Raw genomic sequence first — 15,800 nt, forward strand, 5'->3', positions numbered from 1 at the left:
CTTCTAGGTGTGATTTGATCACAGAGCCAGTGTGCAGAGGCACAACAGGTGAATATTTTTTTTTATTCCTAAGCTATATCTAAGGGGCCCAATGTTGCTAGAAAGATAAATTCCAGAGAAGGACTATTAACCATAAATTATAAAAACTATCCTGCTATATTTATTTCCCTTAATCATTCCAAACTTGTCACCAACTTCCAAAAAATATAACTTACTTAAGATTAAAAGCAATAAATTCCTTACTCAAGAATTTGGTTATCTGTAATCCTTTTTCAGATCCAATGTAGCTGAGAATTTACCTTGATACTTAAGATATTCCTGTTGAAACAAGTGACTTTAGTTACCAAAAAAAAAAAACTCCTACTAAAGTGACAAGTGGGTGAGATTGTTACTTTTGCTGTTGGCTAATCCCTAAAGAAAAAGCTGACCAACATGTACAAGAAGACAGGCAGTAACATGCTAAATGCTTTTCCAAGAATCTGTTGTGCCTCCATCTTTGCTTGCACTGTTCTAATTGGTCTAATTAGGTATAATCCTGTATGCAACCACTTACCCCACTGCTCAAGAGAATGTCTGGTTTAATTATTCCCCTATAAAGTTCTTTTTGAGTCCCCTTCATACTAAATTAGCCATTATACTCTTTTTGCAAATAACACCTATTATAGAAATTTCCTGGGGTAGAGATATCTTATTCACCATTTTCTCTCTTTCACCTACCAACATACCTGCTATATGAAAGGTACTCCATTAATAAGTTAAACAAGTGAGTTGTGAGATTGTTTTCTTATATACATAATTGCTTCATGGAAAAAGGTCATAATTTTGGTCTTTCGTGATATCAAAGTTTTCATTATTTTATAAGATTTGTAAAAGAATCAAAAAGTAGTTTCTCTTTGCTTTTACAATTTTTACAATAACAGTGATTTTCAAAGGAAACAGATATATCAGGATCATCTGAGGAACTCCTTCCAGCCTGAAACTTCTTCCCCCTTACTTGCTCCCATCCTCAGCCTTAGATGTGCACCAGCACCACAATACTTAAAGTATTCTTTGGGTGATCCATTGTTACTGATGAGAAGGTGTCATTCTGTCACCTCCCTTAGGTGTGGAAAATTAAAACAAAGATTGAGACAGTCTTAGATACAGATTCTAAAGCTGTGTATTTTTCCAAATAGGGACAACGACAGTTCACATGCAAAGTACTCTTTCAAAGTAGAGTGTTTTAACCTAAAACATTTTAATGCTTCATTAAAATATACTAATAATATATAATTAATTTATAACTGTTGAAATAATATTTACTTTATATGTCAATTTCATTGCAAAATTTCTGCCGAAATATTGAACGATTATATTTATTTACAAGTTCACAAGAAGACAGATGCAAACAGTAGGAAAAAACAAGCAGACTACCCAAGAGCCTCTTTGCTTTATAGAGTCTTCCTTTAAGCATGCATAATTAAAGCAATCCATATCCCTTTGTAGCATAAAAAGAAACCAACACCTAGGTGGAGAAAAACAGAGCTATTTTAAGCAACCCATAACCAAGCTGCTAAAACAAAATATACAGGACCCACAGTAACACTGGAGTCATTAAGAAGTTCCTGTCCTCTTGTTTCATTTTCAGCGTGCACTTTCTGGTAATGCTCCGACAAATCAATAGCAGTTATACATCTTTTCATACATAATGGGCAGATGAAACCCTGTGAAATAATAACTTTTAGAAGGATATACATTAAAAGTTTTTTATATATATAAAACAAAAAACACAAACATATATAACAGGAAAAATAATTAGTATATCTTTCTTTACATATATTAAGGGAAACTTCGAAGCATTAACTGTACAAAAGGCAAAAGATTTACCCAAAGAAGGACTTCTATAATTAGTTTCCATCCTCAGATCCTAAATTTTCATTGTTTTTTGTTGTTGTTATTGTTATGGTAGCTAGTTTTCATGGTTGGAATATTATTTTGTTTACAACAATTTGTAAGAAATGTATTTTGTTTACGATACTTTGTATATACTTATCTGAGACCTATTGGCAAGTTAGCTTTTATTTTTTATTTTAGATCAAGAAATTACTGGTAGATACAACATTTTGTGATATAGTGTTCTCAACAAAGAAGTTCTCTTAATGAAAGCAATTTTCAGTCTTTACCATATTCCAGTAGCCTAAGATCCCATTTTTGCCTACAACTATAATTCCCAGAAGATGATCAATCCTTCAAATTTTCTGAATTAAATAAAACGATTCTAAAACAATTTCTCAAATTCTCTATATACCTAACAATGTTTATCTTTTAAAAATATGGAGAGTGCTTACCTCATAAGCACAAGGCCCTGGGTTCAATTCCCAGCATCACAAAAAAAAAAAAAAAAAAAAAAAAAAAAAAAAGGCGGGGGTGGGGGTGACTATTACACTGACACATGGCTTAAAGTTCTGTGAGATAAGAATAGTAAGATGCCAGGAATGTAATGTGCACCTGTAATCCTAGCTACTTGGGAGGGTGAGGCAGGAGGATCACAAGTTCAAGAACAACCCAGGAAACTTAGCAAGACTCTGCCTCAAAATTAAAAAATACAAAAAGCTAGGGATGTAGCTCAATGGTACAGCACTTGTGTAATGTACACAAAGCTCTGAATTCAATTCCCAGTACTGAAAAAAAAATTAAAAATAAATCAAAACACATCAAGAACAAAAATAACTCAAGTGGGTTCTCCCAGTTAAAGGACAAGTTATATGCTGTTTATTAAAAAAAAGAAAAAGAAAAATGAAAAAAAGAAAGAAAGAAATCCAAAACAAAAGAAGCAAAAAAACACTGAAAATGGAAAGCCAGAAAAGGTATTCAAAATACTAATCAAAAGAAAGCTATGTCTTTGAATTATTATTAGAACAGTGACAAAAGGTTCAATTCACAATAAAAGATATAAAAGATCTAAGAGAAGACTTGAAAACTGTAACTATTAATAATGTATTGGCAAAGTTTGGCTCTGAAGCAAATGATAGATGGTAACTGTCAAAGGGATTTCAGGTCAAAGGGTTTTAGTTGTTGTTGTTTTTTTCCACTTTTTATGTTTTTAGTATTCTTTGCTTATTTCATATGTATTGTACCGAACACGTGTATGCTGATAGAACACTGTAGGCTCACAGGAATAATTCATAATCCAAGCTAACAACTAAATTGGCAGAAGAAAGATGATAAGAATAAGATAGAAAGGAATGGGGAGATAAAGGGAGCCAGAATGGAATTCAGAGAACTAGAGAAAAGAATAAAATCTGATAGGCAAAGGAACCTGTATTCTATGAACTAAAGTAAGAAAAGTATAGTTTTAGTGATAAAACAAGGACATTTATGTGACGTGCCTATTATCTTAATGTTATGAAGGTAACTGGGGGAAAGCAAGAAGAGGGTAAAAGACTTGGGAAACTTGAGGATAAAGAAAGTACAAAGTAACTATATGGAAAAGTGGAAGACAACCCCACTAAGACAATACAACAGCATTGCCAAGGCAAGTGCTGCTTGAGAGCAATACCCATTGGAAATACTATTTTTTGTTTTGGGTTTTTCTGTTGTTATTGTTGTTGTTTGTTTTTTGGTTTTAGGTTTGTTTTTGGTCTGACCAAAGTTAACAGTTATTATTAGAATCTTTCCTGGAACAAAACTGAACACTTTAAGTCCATTATATCATTAATATAGTATGAAAAATCTTTCTTAAAAACATTTCCTGGACTGGTGATATAACTCAAAAGTATAGTACTTGTCTAGGCTGCACAAAAGTGCACAAGGCCCTAGGTTCAATCACCTGTACCACAAAAAAAAAAAAAAAATCTTAAACTTGTTCTTAATAGAGTTCAACTGACATTTTTCTCACTCTCTATAAAATCTTACTATGGCTACTATGCATATACATGAAGACAGATGATCAGAGAAACAAAACAAGTATGACAGACAGAAAGACAAACCCAGAAACACACATGAGACACAAAGACTAGACGATCTATAGGAAAAGGACAGAACAAAGAAAAGGTCTGGGTGGGAGTTTCAGCCAGGCCCAGAGGGGTGACTGATAAAAACCATTAGACAAAGAGTGAGTTTGTTGATCTGTGGCAGGGGTGACTTCTGAGTCCTCTTTCCTACCTCTTTTTTGTATAATAAACAAATATTGCTTGTTTATTAAAAAATAAAAATAATAATGCAATCACAGGGATTAATTTATTTTAAATTGAGGTTGATTTTTAAAAAGGCATATTTTCCACTAGTTTCTTAATAAAACTATCAAAAAATTCTTACAAAGCCATAATTGAAGACAGAAAATAACTGTAAGCTTTATAAATAGCCTACTTTTTCATTAGCCCAACAGTTCTCGACAGTACACATACATAAATAGACATAAATTCACCAGCAATTTTTTATACATAGACTAAAACAAATTCATAAAATTGAGATGACATCAGAATGAAAGACAAATTGGCAATATTATTTTTCAAAGTTGTAACAAATTTTCTCAACCTCAAAAGTCACATTCTAATTTATAGACTTATAAGAGTTCTTCCTATGCAGACAAGTCACACAAATATTTGCTAATTTTCCCTTAAGTCACAGTGAATTGTATTGCCATGTTATGATTTTCATACCTCTGAAGAGCTTTCATTATTGACATCCACTGTGTTTATAGGAGTTGCTGATGAATCTAAATCAGAACCTTGAGAGCCAACTCTCCCAGGAGTCTAAAACAAAGAGGGGAGGGAAAAAAAACCAAAGCAGATATTAATATCACATTCAGAGCCATGTAATAATATAAACCTTTTCATATAAAGAAAAGTAGATATCTTCAAAATAATAACAAACAATACTAATAATATCTTTTATGAAAGACTGTGTCTAATATCATATGGATTGAGATTTATATATGCATTCAACTCATTTTTTGTCTTTTTAAATTAATAAAGTTTACTTTTGAATATGATGTTTTATAGGCTTAAATTCACTCTCACAAACACCTTAATCATTATGACATCTCTGAGAAAAGTAAGACATACGTAATCTCTACAGAGGAGAAAACAAATTTAAAGCAGTTAAATAACTTCTTATTGATTACACAGATAATAACAACAACAAAAAAAAAAAAACAGAAAAAAAAGAACTAAAATGCTCATCTTCTGATTCCTCTTGCAATGCTCTCTTTATGACACAAAGCAAACTACAATGATTTGAGGAGTGCCGAAAGAAAGAAAGAAAGAAAGAAAGAAAGAAAGAAAGAAAGAAAGAAAGAAAGAAAGAAAGAAAAGAAAAGAAAAGGAAAAAAAAAAAAAAAAGACATAACAACACACAGGCCAAAATATCTAGCCACCCATTCACCTACCACTCAGACCATCCAGTACCAGTCTATCCCTAATACTTGATATGGCACCACCAAGACATGTTTTGAAGGATTAATTTTTTTCCCTATCAGCATTTATCATCTAGTATTACCATTCATTAATATCTAGCTATTACTTTAAATGAATTTTAAATCTAGTTAAACTCTGGATAAGAAGAGATCTAAGATACAAGAACTGACACAATAATCCTCATCAAAAATACGTGTTATAGGACTGGGGATATAACTCAGTTGGTAGAGTGCTTGCCTTGTAAGCACAAGGCCCTGGGTTCAATCCCCAGCACCGCAAAAAAAAAGAAAAAAAAAAAAAATACATGCTAGCATGATTATTACTTTACAAATGGGAGAACAAAAGCATAGAGACTAAGAAACTTGCCCAAAGTCACACTGCTAAAAAATGTAAGAAAGGTTTTAATTCTAGCAATGTGGTTCTTAATCACTGAGGGATACTGCTTCTCTGCTAGACATCCATCTCCACTGAAATGCACCTCAGGCACCCAAGATTGAGAACAACTCACTATACATTTGCTTTACACACAAACACGATGCATATCATCATTAAATAGTCAACCTAAATACCAAATAGGAATGAACTGATACTCTTTTGAATTGATCAATTAAGATGACTACTAAAATTGCATTAAACAGTAGACAATGTGTACACTGTAGCTATAATTACATTAAAAAACTGTATAAGAAATAGGACTTGTCACGTATGGTAGATCATGCCAGTAATTCCAGATACTTGGGAAGCTGAAGCAGGATTACAAGTTTGAAGCCAGCCTGGGCAATTCAATAAGAACTTGACTCAAAAAATAATTTTAAAAATTCATGTTAAAAAAAAAAAAAAAAAAGAGGGAATGTAGGTCAGGGTTCAATCCCCAATACCAGCAAGGCGGGGGGTGGGAAACCACTAAGAAAAGTTCCAAAATGCAAATAATGATGTCTATATCAAAACAAGATTATAAGGGTTCTGAGGTTTGGGCTTTCCATTTTGGTTTTGCTATATTTTTTTTTTTCAGAACTTAAATCACAGTTAAATTACTTCAATATTAAAAAAAGTTTTATATTGATAATCAAATTGCACAATCCAAATTAACTTTAATTTTATTTCCTTAGGCAGATACTTTGCACATTTATTTAAATTTTCTCCTTATATTAGTCTTCTAAAATTGGGAAACTGAGACAAGCAGAAAATAGCAGCAGGTAATTAAAGTAACAAGGAAACCAAAACTCTTTTTTTTTTTTTTTTTCTTTTGGGTGCTGGGGATTGAACCCAGGGCCTTGTGCTTACAAGGCAAGCACTCTACTGACTAAGCTATCTCCCCAGCCCCCTCAAAACTCTTTTTAAACATACTCCTTCAAAAGAGGATGTAAGATTAATTTAAATACCTATTTTATATCCTAGGAAGAGAGGATGAACTAAGCACGCCAGGATAACAACAGAGATTAAATGATCTTGAACTTCTTTTAAAGTGCAGGTTGAACATCCCTAATCTGAAATGCTTCAAAGTCAGATGCTTTTTGAGCACCAACATGATGTAAAAGTAAAAAATTTCAAAATGAGAAATTTTTATGCACAGTATTTATTTAAAATATGTATAAAATTACCTCTAGGCTACTATATAAGGTGGAGATGATACATAAATGCATTTTAGACTTCAGTCCCATCCCCAAGAGATCTTTTTACATATATACAAGTCCAAAAATTAATAACCTGAAATACCTGCAGTCCTGAGGATTTCCAATAAGGGACACTCAGTCTGTACTTAACATCTTCTTTAGGATTCAGAACTCGGAGTACTATGAGAGTTGGACTAAAGGAATGACCATTATCTTGTATAACTTTCCAACACATATGGCCAGAGAACACCAGAGACACATTTCAGAAGGGACAGGTACCCTACTAACAAGTGACAAAAAAGGACATCAACCAAACAGTAGCTAAAGATGGAGGTAATCGTTATAGCTTATCCAAGAATTATTGCTGCTACCACACACTGAGACTTATCCAAATCAAGTATAAAAGTGGCAGAATTTAGATAAAGCACTGAGGATGAAGAATTCAAACTGAATCTCTAGCCAAAAGTTTAAAAAAAAAAAAAAAAAAAGGTGCTGGACATGAAGATTCTCTTTTTGGTTGTCAATATCAAGAGATACTAGGGAAAGTTAAAAGCCTCAAATTTAGCTGGGTGTGGTGGCGGAGGAGGATCACAAGTTCCAGACCAGCCTCAGCAACTTAGCAAGGTCCTAAGCAACTTAGTAAGACTGGGGTTGGGGATGTGGCTCAGTGGTAAAGCACCCTTGGGTTCAATCCTCAGTACAAAATAAATGCCTCAAATTGACTATTTTTACTTCTTTAGACTTGAGGATCTCATTCTTCTTTAGACTTAAGCATCTCAGCATAAAAGCAGTTTTCTATCTCTTTGACAGACAAGAACTCAACTAATGAGAAGAGCAAACAACAGAGAAAACTATGAAATTAAGCTTGAACTTCCTACCAGTTTTGGTGAGGTTGCTCTTTGGTTTTGCACACACCCCTCAGTGGGTCAGGTCTCAGAACCCAAGCATCCTCTCCTGCCCTTAGCTTGGTTGTGCTGCCCTTTCTCCTGGGAGTACCATTTCCTAGACCTTGAGAAGGTCAGGCAGATAGAGCTTAGGAAAGGACCAAAGCAAAGAGATGGTTATGCCAAGAATGCAACTGCAAGAAAAGAGGACCTGGGCTCCTGGACCTCAGAGCTCACAGAGCCAGATCCAGGATTCCTGAGGCATAACACAGGCACCCTCATTCTGTGACTCTGAAATCTGTCAGAACCATCTTCCTAATCCTCAGCAGGTCAGCTTTTTAATACATAGTCTCATCTTCACATGTTGAGTAACTAAACGTGTTAGAACAATCGGGGGCAGGAAGAGGACAGTAGGCCCCCACTTTCTCCCTCATTTTATTCTCTTTGTCCTTATTTTCCTAAGATGCCTATGCTTTGGAGGAATAGGTCTAGCTTTCTCCTACAGGCTGAAGGCACAACAGGATCTTGTAAAGCCTCAACTACATGAAGCTCAGGTGTCCCTTCCAATGTCTCTGATGAGGATTCCCAACTTCAGAGGGTCATTCTCCCATTGGTGGAAATTATTCTTTATATCTTGAGTATTTGGTGATAGTTTCAAGTTTCCAGGAACATGTTTGGGTGAAAGAGATTAGTATTCCTAGCCTCTGTCACTGATAGGTTTTTTTGTTTTTTGTTTTTTGTTTTTTTAATCCATTATGCTGACAGCTGGCTTTACAGAAACAAGAAATTAGCAGCAAAAGAACCAAGAGTCAAATGATTAAGGAAGTACCCTGACTCTTCCCAATGATTATCCTTAGTTACCATGGACACAAAAGGTACACTGATCCAAGATCTTCCCCACTCTAGATTTATCTAAAGAAGTTCAATAGCCTTCAGAAATACTTTCCTCAGGTTTTTGTTCTTTGTCTAAGGAATCTCAGATTTCCTGGTGAAGTATGGAAGAACAGGCCTTGGTTTCTACATTCTCTTTACATTTTCCCAAAATCTAACTTTCCAAAACTATCTACACCAGAACGTGGTAAAGAAGGAATAGGGAAAAGGTTAAAAAGGAATTGCTGCAGCCCAGTGCGATGGTATATGCCTGTAATTCCAGTGACTCAAGAGACTGAGGCAGGAGGATTTCTAGTTTGAGGCCAATCTGGAAAACCTAGTGAGACCCTGTTTCAAAGTAAAAAATAAAAAGGGCTGGGGATGTAGTCAGTCATAGAGTGTTCCTGGGTCAATCCCCTGTACCACATAAAAATTAAACATTAATAAACAATAAATATAAAAAATCGTTGGGCCAGGGTTGTGGCTCAGTGGTAAAGCGCTTGCCTAAGCATGTGTGAGCCACTGTGTTCAATTCTCAGCACCACATATAAATAAATGAATAAAATAAAGGTCTATCAACATCTTAAAAAATATTTTTAAAAAATTGTTGCATAAAACTATAAATTCATTTTTAATTCATTAACATTTGGGTAGCATCACACTAAAACAGTTTTTAAAATACTAGAAACAAAAGCTATGTTTTGCCCATATATTTATTCTTTTTCCAGACTCCAGGTGATTTTTCACTTGAGATTTACTCTACCTGAAAGGTAGTGGGGATTCAAAGAACTATTGTACTTATATATAATCCTATTACCATCATCAAAAATACCCTTTAGCAAGCCCTCCCCGCCACCCAGTACTGGCAATTGAACCCAAGTGCATTTTACTGAGCTATAGCTCCAGCCCTTATTTTCATTTCCTGACCCAGTCTCACTAAGTTGCCCAGGGTGGCCCTTGAACTTCTGGTTCTCATGATGCAGTTTCCCCAACACCTGGAATTACAGGTATGAGCCACCACATCTGGTTCCCTTTTGCAAATTTGCTTAAAATAGTCTTCATAAAAAACATAAGCCCAAGAGTCATGGAGAGTACAAGGAGAAAGAACAGGCCATTCATTCATCATATAAGATATGGGTTTCTGATGCCCATTTTTAAACGTTCTTTCCCTGGTTTTTCCTATATTGTCAAAGAATTTCTTGTTCTGTCCTTACACACTAGTCACATTATTTCAGTGAGAAGTAGAAATGACACTGACGCTGAAGAAACAAAGCATTCTAGCTTTTCTAATTATAAAATTTTTATTTCACAAAAACAATAGGATAAGAATAATTTGTGCTAAAAGTTTAAAGTGATAGAGAAATACCTTCCAAATTTTATTAATAGAAAAAGTATCACATAAACATAGATATCTTTTTCAGAAGCCCAAAAGCACATAATACATTCATTTTGTTTAATAGTTTCTTCAATAGATACAACACATGTGTATTCATCTTTCATGAATAACCGAAAACCTCACAAGGCCCTGAATGCCAAAAAGGAGCAGGTTGAGTGTGAAAGCACTGTAGGAGAAACAAAGACCATGCCTTAAGGAGACCACAAACTGACTGGGGACACCAAGCTAATATACACAAAAAGAGATAGGAAGTAAACAGAAAAAAATAAATACATAAATAAAAGAATGCTACTTGGAGGGATTCTCAGTGCAGATAGAATTCTGAGAGAGAAAAGATCAATGCTAGTTCTTGTAATTGAAAAAACATTTGTTCCTTGAAATTAAAGTTAAATTTAATTGAGTAGAACAGCAATCACATCAACAAGATGGGAAAAAAGCACAAAGAGGGAGAAATAAGAACACTGTTTAAAGAAATATACATAAATGTGCCCAATGGAAAGTTATCAGATGAAGTATATTTTAAAAACATACACACACACACACACACACACACACACACACAAATAGACTAAACTGACAATGTGGAATGGCATAGGGGACTTAAAACACTTAAATGTGCCATGGAGAGAAAGCACGTCCAGAACTCCAGTGCAAATGGCACTTAGGGTTCACATGGAACCCACTGCCTCTGCAGTCATAGATCAACAAAAGGTCAAGAATGCTTAAATATTAAAAAGGCAGAACCATTCTCAAAAACAAGATTAAACATCTCAGATGACAAAAATTAAAACAAATACACAAAAGCATACAGGGTTCTAGGATCTAAAACAGGTAGTGTCAACCAAGTTCCACAATAGGTATCAAAAATGTCCTACATGCAGTAAGAAGCCATCATGTGAATTCAGAACAAGGCTACTGCCCTTTGCTATAAATAGATACTTTTTTAAAACACTGTAAATTCCACCACATCACTGTTTGGGCTTGAAGTTTGATCAGAAATTTTCCAGGAAAGGATGAAAGGGCATTCCAAGAAATGCATTATCTACAAAAGTGACAAATTATGAGAAACCTGCATGTTCAAAACTAAGAAATAAGTTAACTAAACTATGATATAAACTTTCAGCAAACTGGACAATTAAAAATAACAAGTTGAGACGACCAGAGGTCTTTTCTCTGGGTGCCGCCGTCACTGACGCTGTTGCCATTGCCCAAGGGTCTTTTGGGGAACAGCTGCCCCTGATGCCACTGCTGCAGGCACCCAGGGCTCTTTTCCCTGGCTGCAAATGTCCTCTACACTCCTGCCACTGACTCTGCTGCTGCCACCAATGCCGCTGCCACCCCCTAGAGGTCACCTGGAGGTCTTCTCTCTGGGTGCCCCTGCAGCCGCTGCCACTGACCCCTGACCTGCTGCCGAGACCACGAACCCACTGCAGCTGCTGCTGACCCATTGCCTGCTGCCACCAAACTCCACCACTACCTATTCCACCACCTCCCTGAGGTTCACTGCCAGGGAGACTCCAGGTTTGGTTGCATGCAGTCACATCCATCTCGAGACACCGGTCAGGACCTGGGAGGTTGAGGTGCTAGCAGGTTTGCTGCCACTGCCAGCTTGGGGCGCAGCTGCCCCTGTCCGGGGACTCTGGCCAGGACCTGGATGTTCAGGGTCAGGTGCCTAAGGGTTTGGCTATGCCTGCGGTCTTCCTCCTGGGAGTGCTGGTGGCCGCCATCTAGCTGCTGTTTCTCAGAATTGTTCATCCCTGGTGATCTCTCTCCAAATTGCAGTGACATTGAGATCTTGGGACTATAATGCAGCTGAACCCAGGATACCTGAAGGTCAGCCCAGTGGGCTAGTGACTGGGCCTGCCAGGGCTCCTCTGGGTCAGGCAATCTTATGAGAAGTCAGACACAGGGCTGAGAAACAAAAACGCCAACAGAGACAGTTGTTCACTTTTCCATTGACATTTATTTTATTTTTATTTTTTTCTTTTCTAACATCTCTCTCCATCATATTTGGAGCAAGATACTTTTCATGCATCATTTGTTGAGGATGGTGATAAATGAATGGTGTTTTGTAGTTCTGTTGTATATTCTTATATTTTTAAATTTTTCTCTTTATATGTATTCTTCCTCTCACTTGTCTGTTTTCCTGGATTCCCTTTCTACCTGTTCTCCAGCTAACAGTCAATCTCTGCTGGTTCCTCTTCCACTCTTCCTGTGGATTTTTACTTCTACCTTCTCTCTTTCTTCCTCATGAACATCATGTCTTACACTATTTCTGTTGTCTCTTTGTTCACCATTTGAAATTGTAAGGCCTTTTAGCAAATTTTTGGTTTATATTGTACACAGTGACTGATCATTTCCATTTATAGCAAGAAAGCAGTAGATGCCTTGGTGGAAGCTATTAGATTAAAGGCTATATATTGTTTACACTGGGTGCTGTTGATATTGTTTTCCCTTTTAAAGGTGGGGAACTGGAAATCTTCAGAAAAAATAGAGGTCTACAGGGTAGAATTTGTACTGCCTCAGACCTATACAACTACATGGGAAAATACACAAACGACGTGAAAAAACAAGGGAACAAAATGCCCCAAACAAACCAAGATGCCCCAATAAGAGAATCCACCGACAACACAGTAGAAGAAATGCCCACAAAGAAGTTTAGAATGCATATAGTTAAACTGATCTGTGAAGTAAAGAATTATATGAAGAGTGAAAACAAAGAAAACACGGGAAGTGAAAGATCACTTCAATAAAGAGGCAAAAATTCTGAAGAAAAACCAAAAAGTAATCCTCAAAATGAAGGAAACAATAAACCAAATTATAAATTCATGGAAAGCATCACCAGCAGACTAGACCATTGGGAAGACAGAACCTCATGCAATGAAGACAAAATACTTAATACTGAAAATATAGTTGACTGCACAGAGAAAATGGTAAGAATCCATAAACAAAACTTCCAAGAATTATGGGATAACATGAAAAGACTAAATTTAAGATTTATGAGAAGAGACCAAGGACTGGAGATACAAACCAAAGGAATGAACAATCTTTTCAATGACATAATATCAGAAAAATTCCCAAAACTAAAGAATAAAATGGAAAATCAAATACAAGAGGCTTACAGGACCCTGAATGTACAAAATGATGGCATATCCACACCAAGACACATTATAATGAAAATGACTAAAATACAAAATAAGAATAAAATCTTAAAGGCCATGAGAAGAAGAAAGCAAATTGTATACAGAAGGAAACCAAATCGGATCTCAACTGATTTCTCAACCCAGACACTCAAAGCTAGGAGGTAATAGAACAACATATTTCAAGCTCTGAAAGAAAATGGATGCCAACCAAGAATTTTATATCTAGCAAAATTAAAATACAGATATGAAGATAAAATAACCTTTCATAATAATAAAAAGTTAAAAGAATTCACGATTAGAAGGCCTGAACTACAGAACATTCTCAGCAAAATATTTCACAGAAGGAAATGAAAAAAAAAAAAAAAAGAAAGAAAGAAAGAAAGAAAACCAGCAAAGGGAGGAACTACACTAAAGGAAAGGTCAATCAAAGGAGAAAGTAACTCAAGTTTCAAAAATAAACCAAAATAACCAGGAATACAAATCCTATCTCAATAATAACCGTGAATGTTAATGGCCTAAACTCATCAATCAAAACACACAGACTGGCAGACTGGATTAAAAGAAAAGACCCAAAAATATGCTGTCTTCAAGAGACTCATCTCATAGGAAAAGACATCCACAGACTGAAGGTAAAAGGAAGAGAAAAAACATATTACTTACATGGACTACATAAACAAGCAGGGGTTTCCATCCTCATATCAGACAAAGTGGACTTCAAACCAAAGTTAGTCATAAGGGATAAAGAAGAACATTTCATACTGCTTAAGGGAATCATACACCAACAAGACATAACAATTGTAAATATATATGCCCCAACCAATGGAGCATCTATATACATCAAACAAACCCTTCTCAATTTCAGGAATCAAATAGACCACAACACAGTAATACTGGGTAACTTTTACACACCTCTCTCACCACTAAATAGATCTTCCAAACAAAAACTAAACAAAGAAACTATAGAATTAAATGATACAATCAATGATTTAGACTTAACAGACACATGGAGAATTACATCCATCATTGAGCAAATAAACTTTTTCCCCAGCAGCATATGGATTTTTCTCTAAAATAGACCATATATTATGCCACAAAGCAACTCTCAGCAAATACACAAAAATAGAAATATTACCCTGCATTCTATCAGATCTTAACAGAATGAAACTAGAAATCAACCATAAAATAAAAAATAGAAGCTACTCCAACACCTGGAGACTAAACAGCATGCTACTGAACAATGAATGGGTAAAAGAAGAAATCAAGGAGGAAATAAAAAAAAAAATACTTAGGAGCAAAATGAGAACACTGATACAACATACCAAAATATCTGGGACCCTATGAAGGCAGTGCTAAGAGGAAAGTTTATTGCATTGAGTTCATTTATTAAAAGAATAAAAAGTCAACAAATAAATGACCTCATATCTCAAAGCCCTAGAAAAAGGAGAACAAATCACCAAAAGTAGCAGAAGATACAAAATAATTAAAATCAGAGTTGAAATCAATGAAACTGAAACAAAAGAAACAATTCAAAAAATTGACAAAACAAAAAGATGGTTCTTTGAAAAAATAAATAAAATCGATAAACCCTCATCTGCAGTAACAAAGAGAGAGAGAAAACTCAAATTACTAAAATTTGTGATGAAGAAGGAAATATCACAGCACATACTACTGAAATACAGAGGATAATTAGAAACTATTTTGAAATTTATACTCAAATAAAATAGAAAAACTTGAAAACATTGACAAATTTCTATAGACATATGATCTACCCAAACTGATGCAGGGGGACATACACAATTTAAACAGATCAATTTCAAGTAATGAAATATAAGAAGCCATCAAAAGCCTACCAACCAAGAAAAGCCCAGGACCACACAGATTCTCAGCTGGGTTCTACAAGACCTTCAAAAAAGAATGAACAGCAATATTCCTCAAATTAACCAAGGAATAGAAAAGAAGAAAATCCTTCCAAACTCATTCTATGAGACTAGTATCACCCAAAACATCAAGGAAAGAAAACTTCAGATCAATATCCCTCATAAATATAGACACAAAAATTCTCAATAAAATTCTGGCAAATTGCATACAAACATGAAATTCATCTGGAAGAATAAGAAACCCAGAATATGGGAGCTGGGGAGATAGCTCAGCTGGTAGAGTGCTTGCCTTGCAATCACAAGGCCCTGAGTTCAATCCCCAGTACCGCAAAAAAAAAAAGAAAAGAAAAGAAACCCAAAATAACTAAAGCAATCCTTAGCAGGAAGAATGAAACAGTGGGTATCGCAATACCAAAACTTCAACTATACTACAAAGCAATAGTAACAAAAACAGCATGGTACTGGCACCAAATTAGACAGGTAGATCAATGGTACAGAATAGAGGACACAGACACAAACCCAAATAAATACAATTTTCTCATACTAGACAAAGGGGCCAAAAATATGCAATGGAGAAAAGATAGCCTCTTCAACAAATGGTGTTGGCAAAACTGGAAAACC

The 15,800-nt window shown here is 35.3% G+C and overlaps 1 protein-coding gene across 1 annotated transcript in view; it reads right to left on the minus strand.

Moving 5' to 3' along the window:
- The window catches only part of Eea1 (early endosome antigen 1), a 125,299-nt gene that overhangs the window by 77,332 nt on the left and 32,167 nt on the right, over nt 1-15,800 (minus strand). The window contains exon 2 of the mRNA XM_047549868.1: nt 4,641-4,733. Within this exon, the coding sequence (XP_047405824.1) occupies nt 4,641-4,733 (93 nt within the window). The remainder of the gene's footprint in view (nt 1-4,640; nt 4,734-15,800) is intronic.

This window comes from Sciurus carolinensis, chromosome 4, assembly GCF_902686445.1.
Source record: "Sciurus carolinensis chromosome 4, mSciCar1.2, whole genome shotgun sequence".
In the NCBI taxonomy this organism is placed as follows: domain Eukaryota; kingdom Metazoa; phylum Chordata; class Mammalia; order Rodentia; family Sciuridae; genus Sciurus; species Sciurus carolinensis.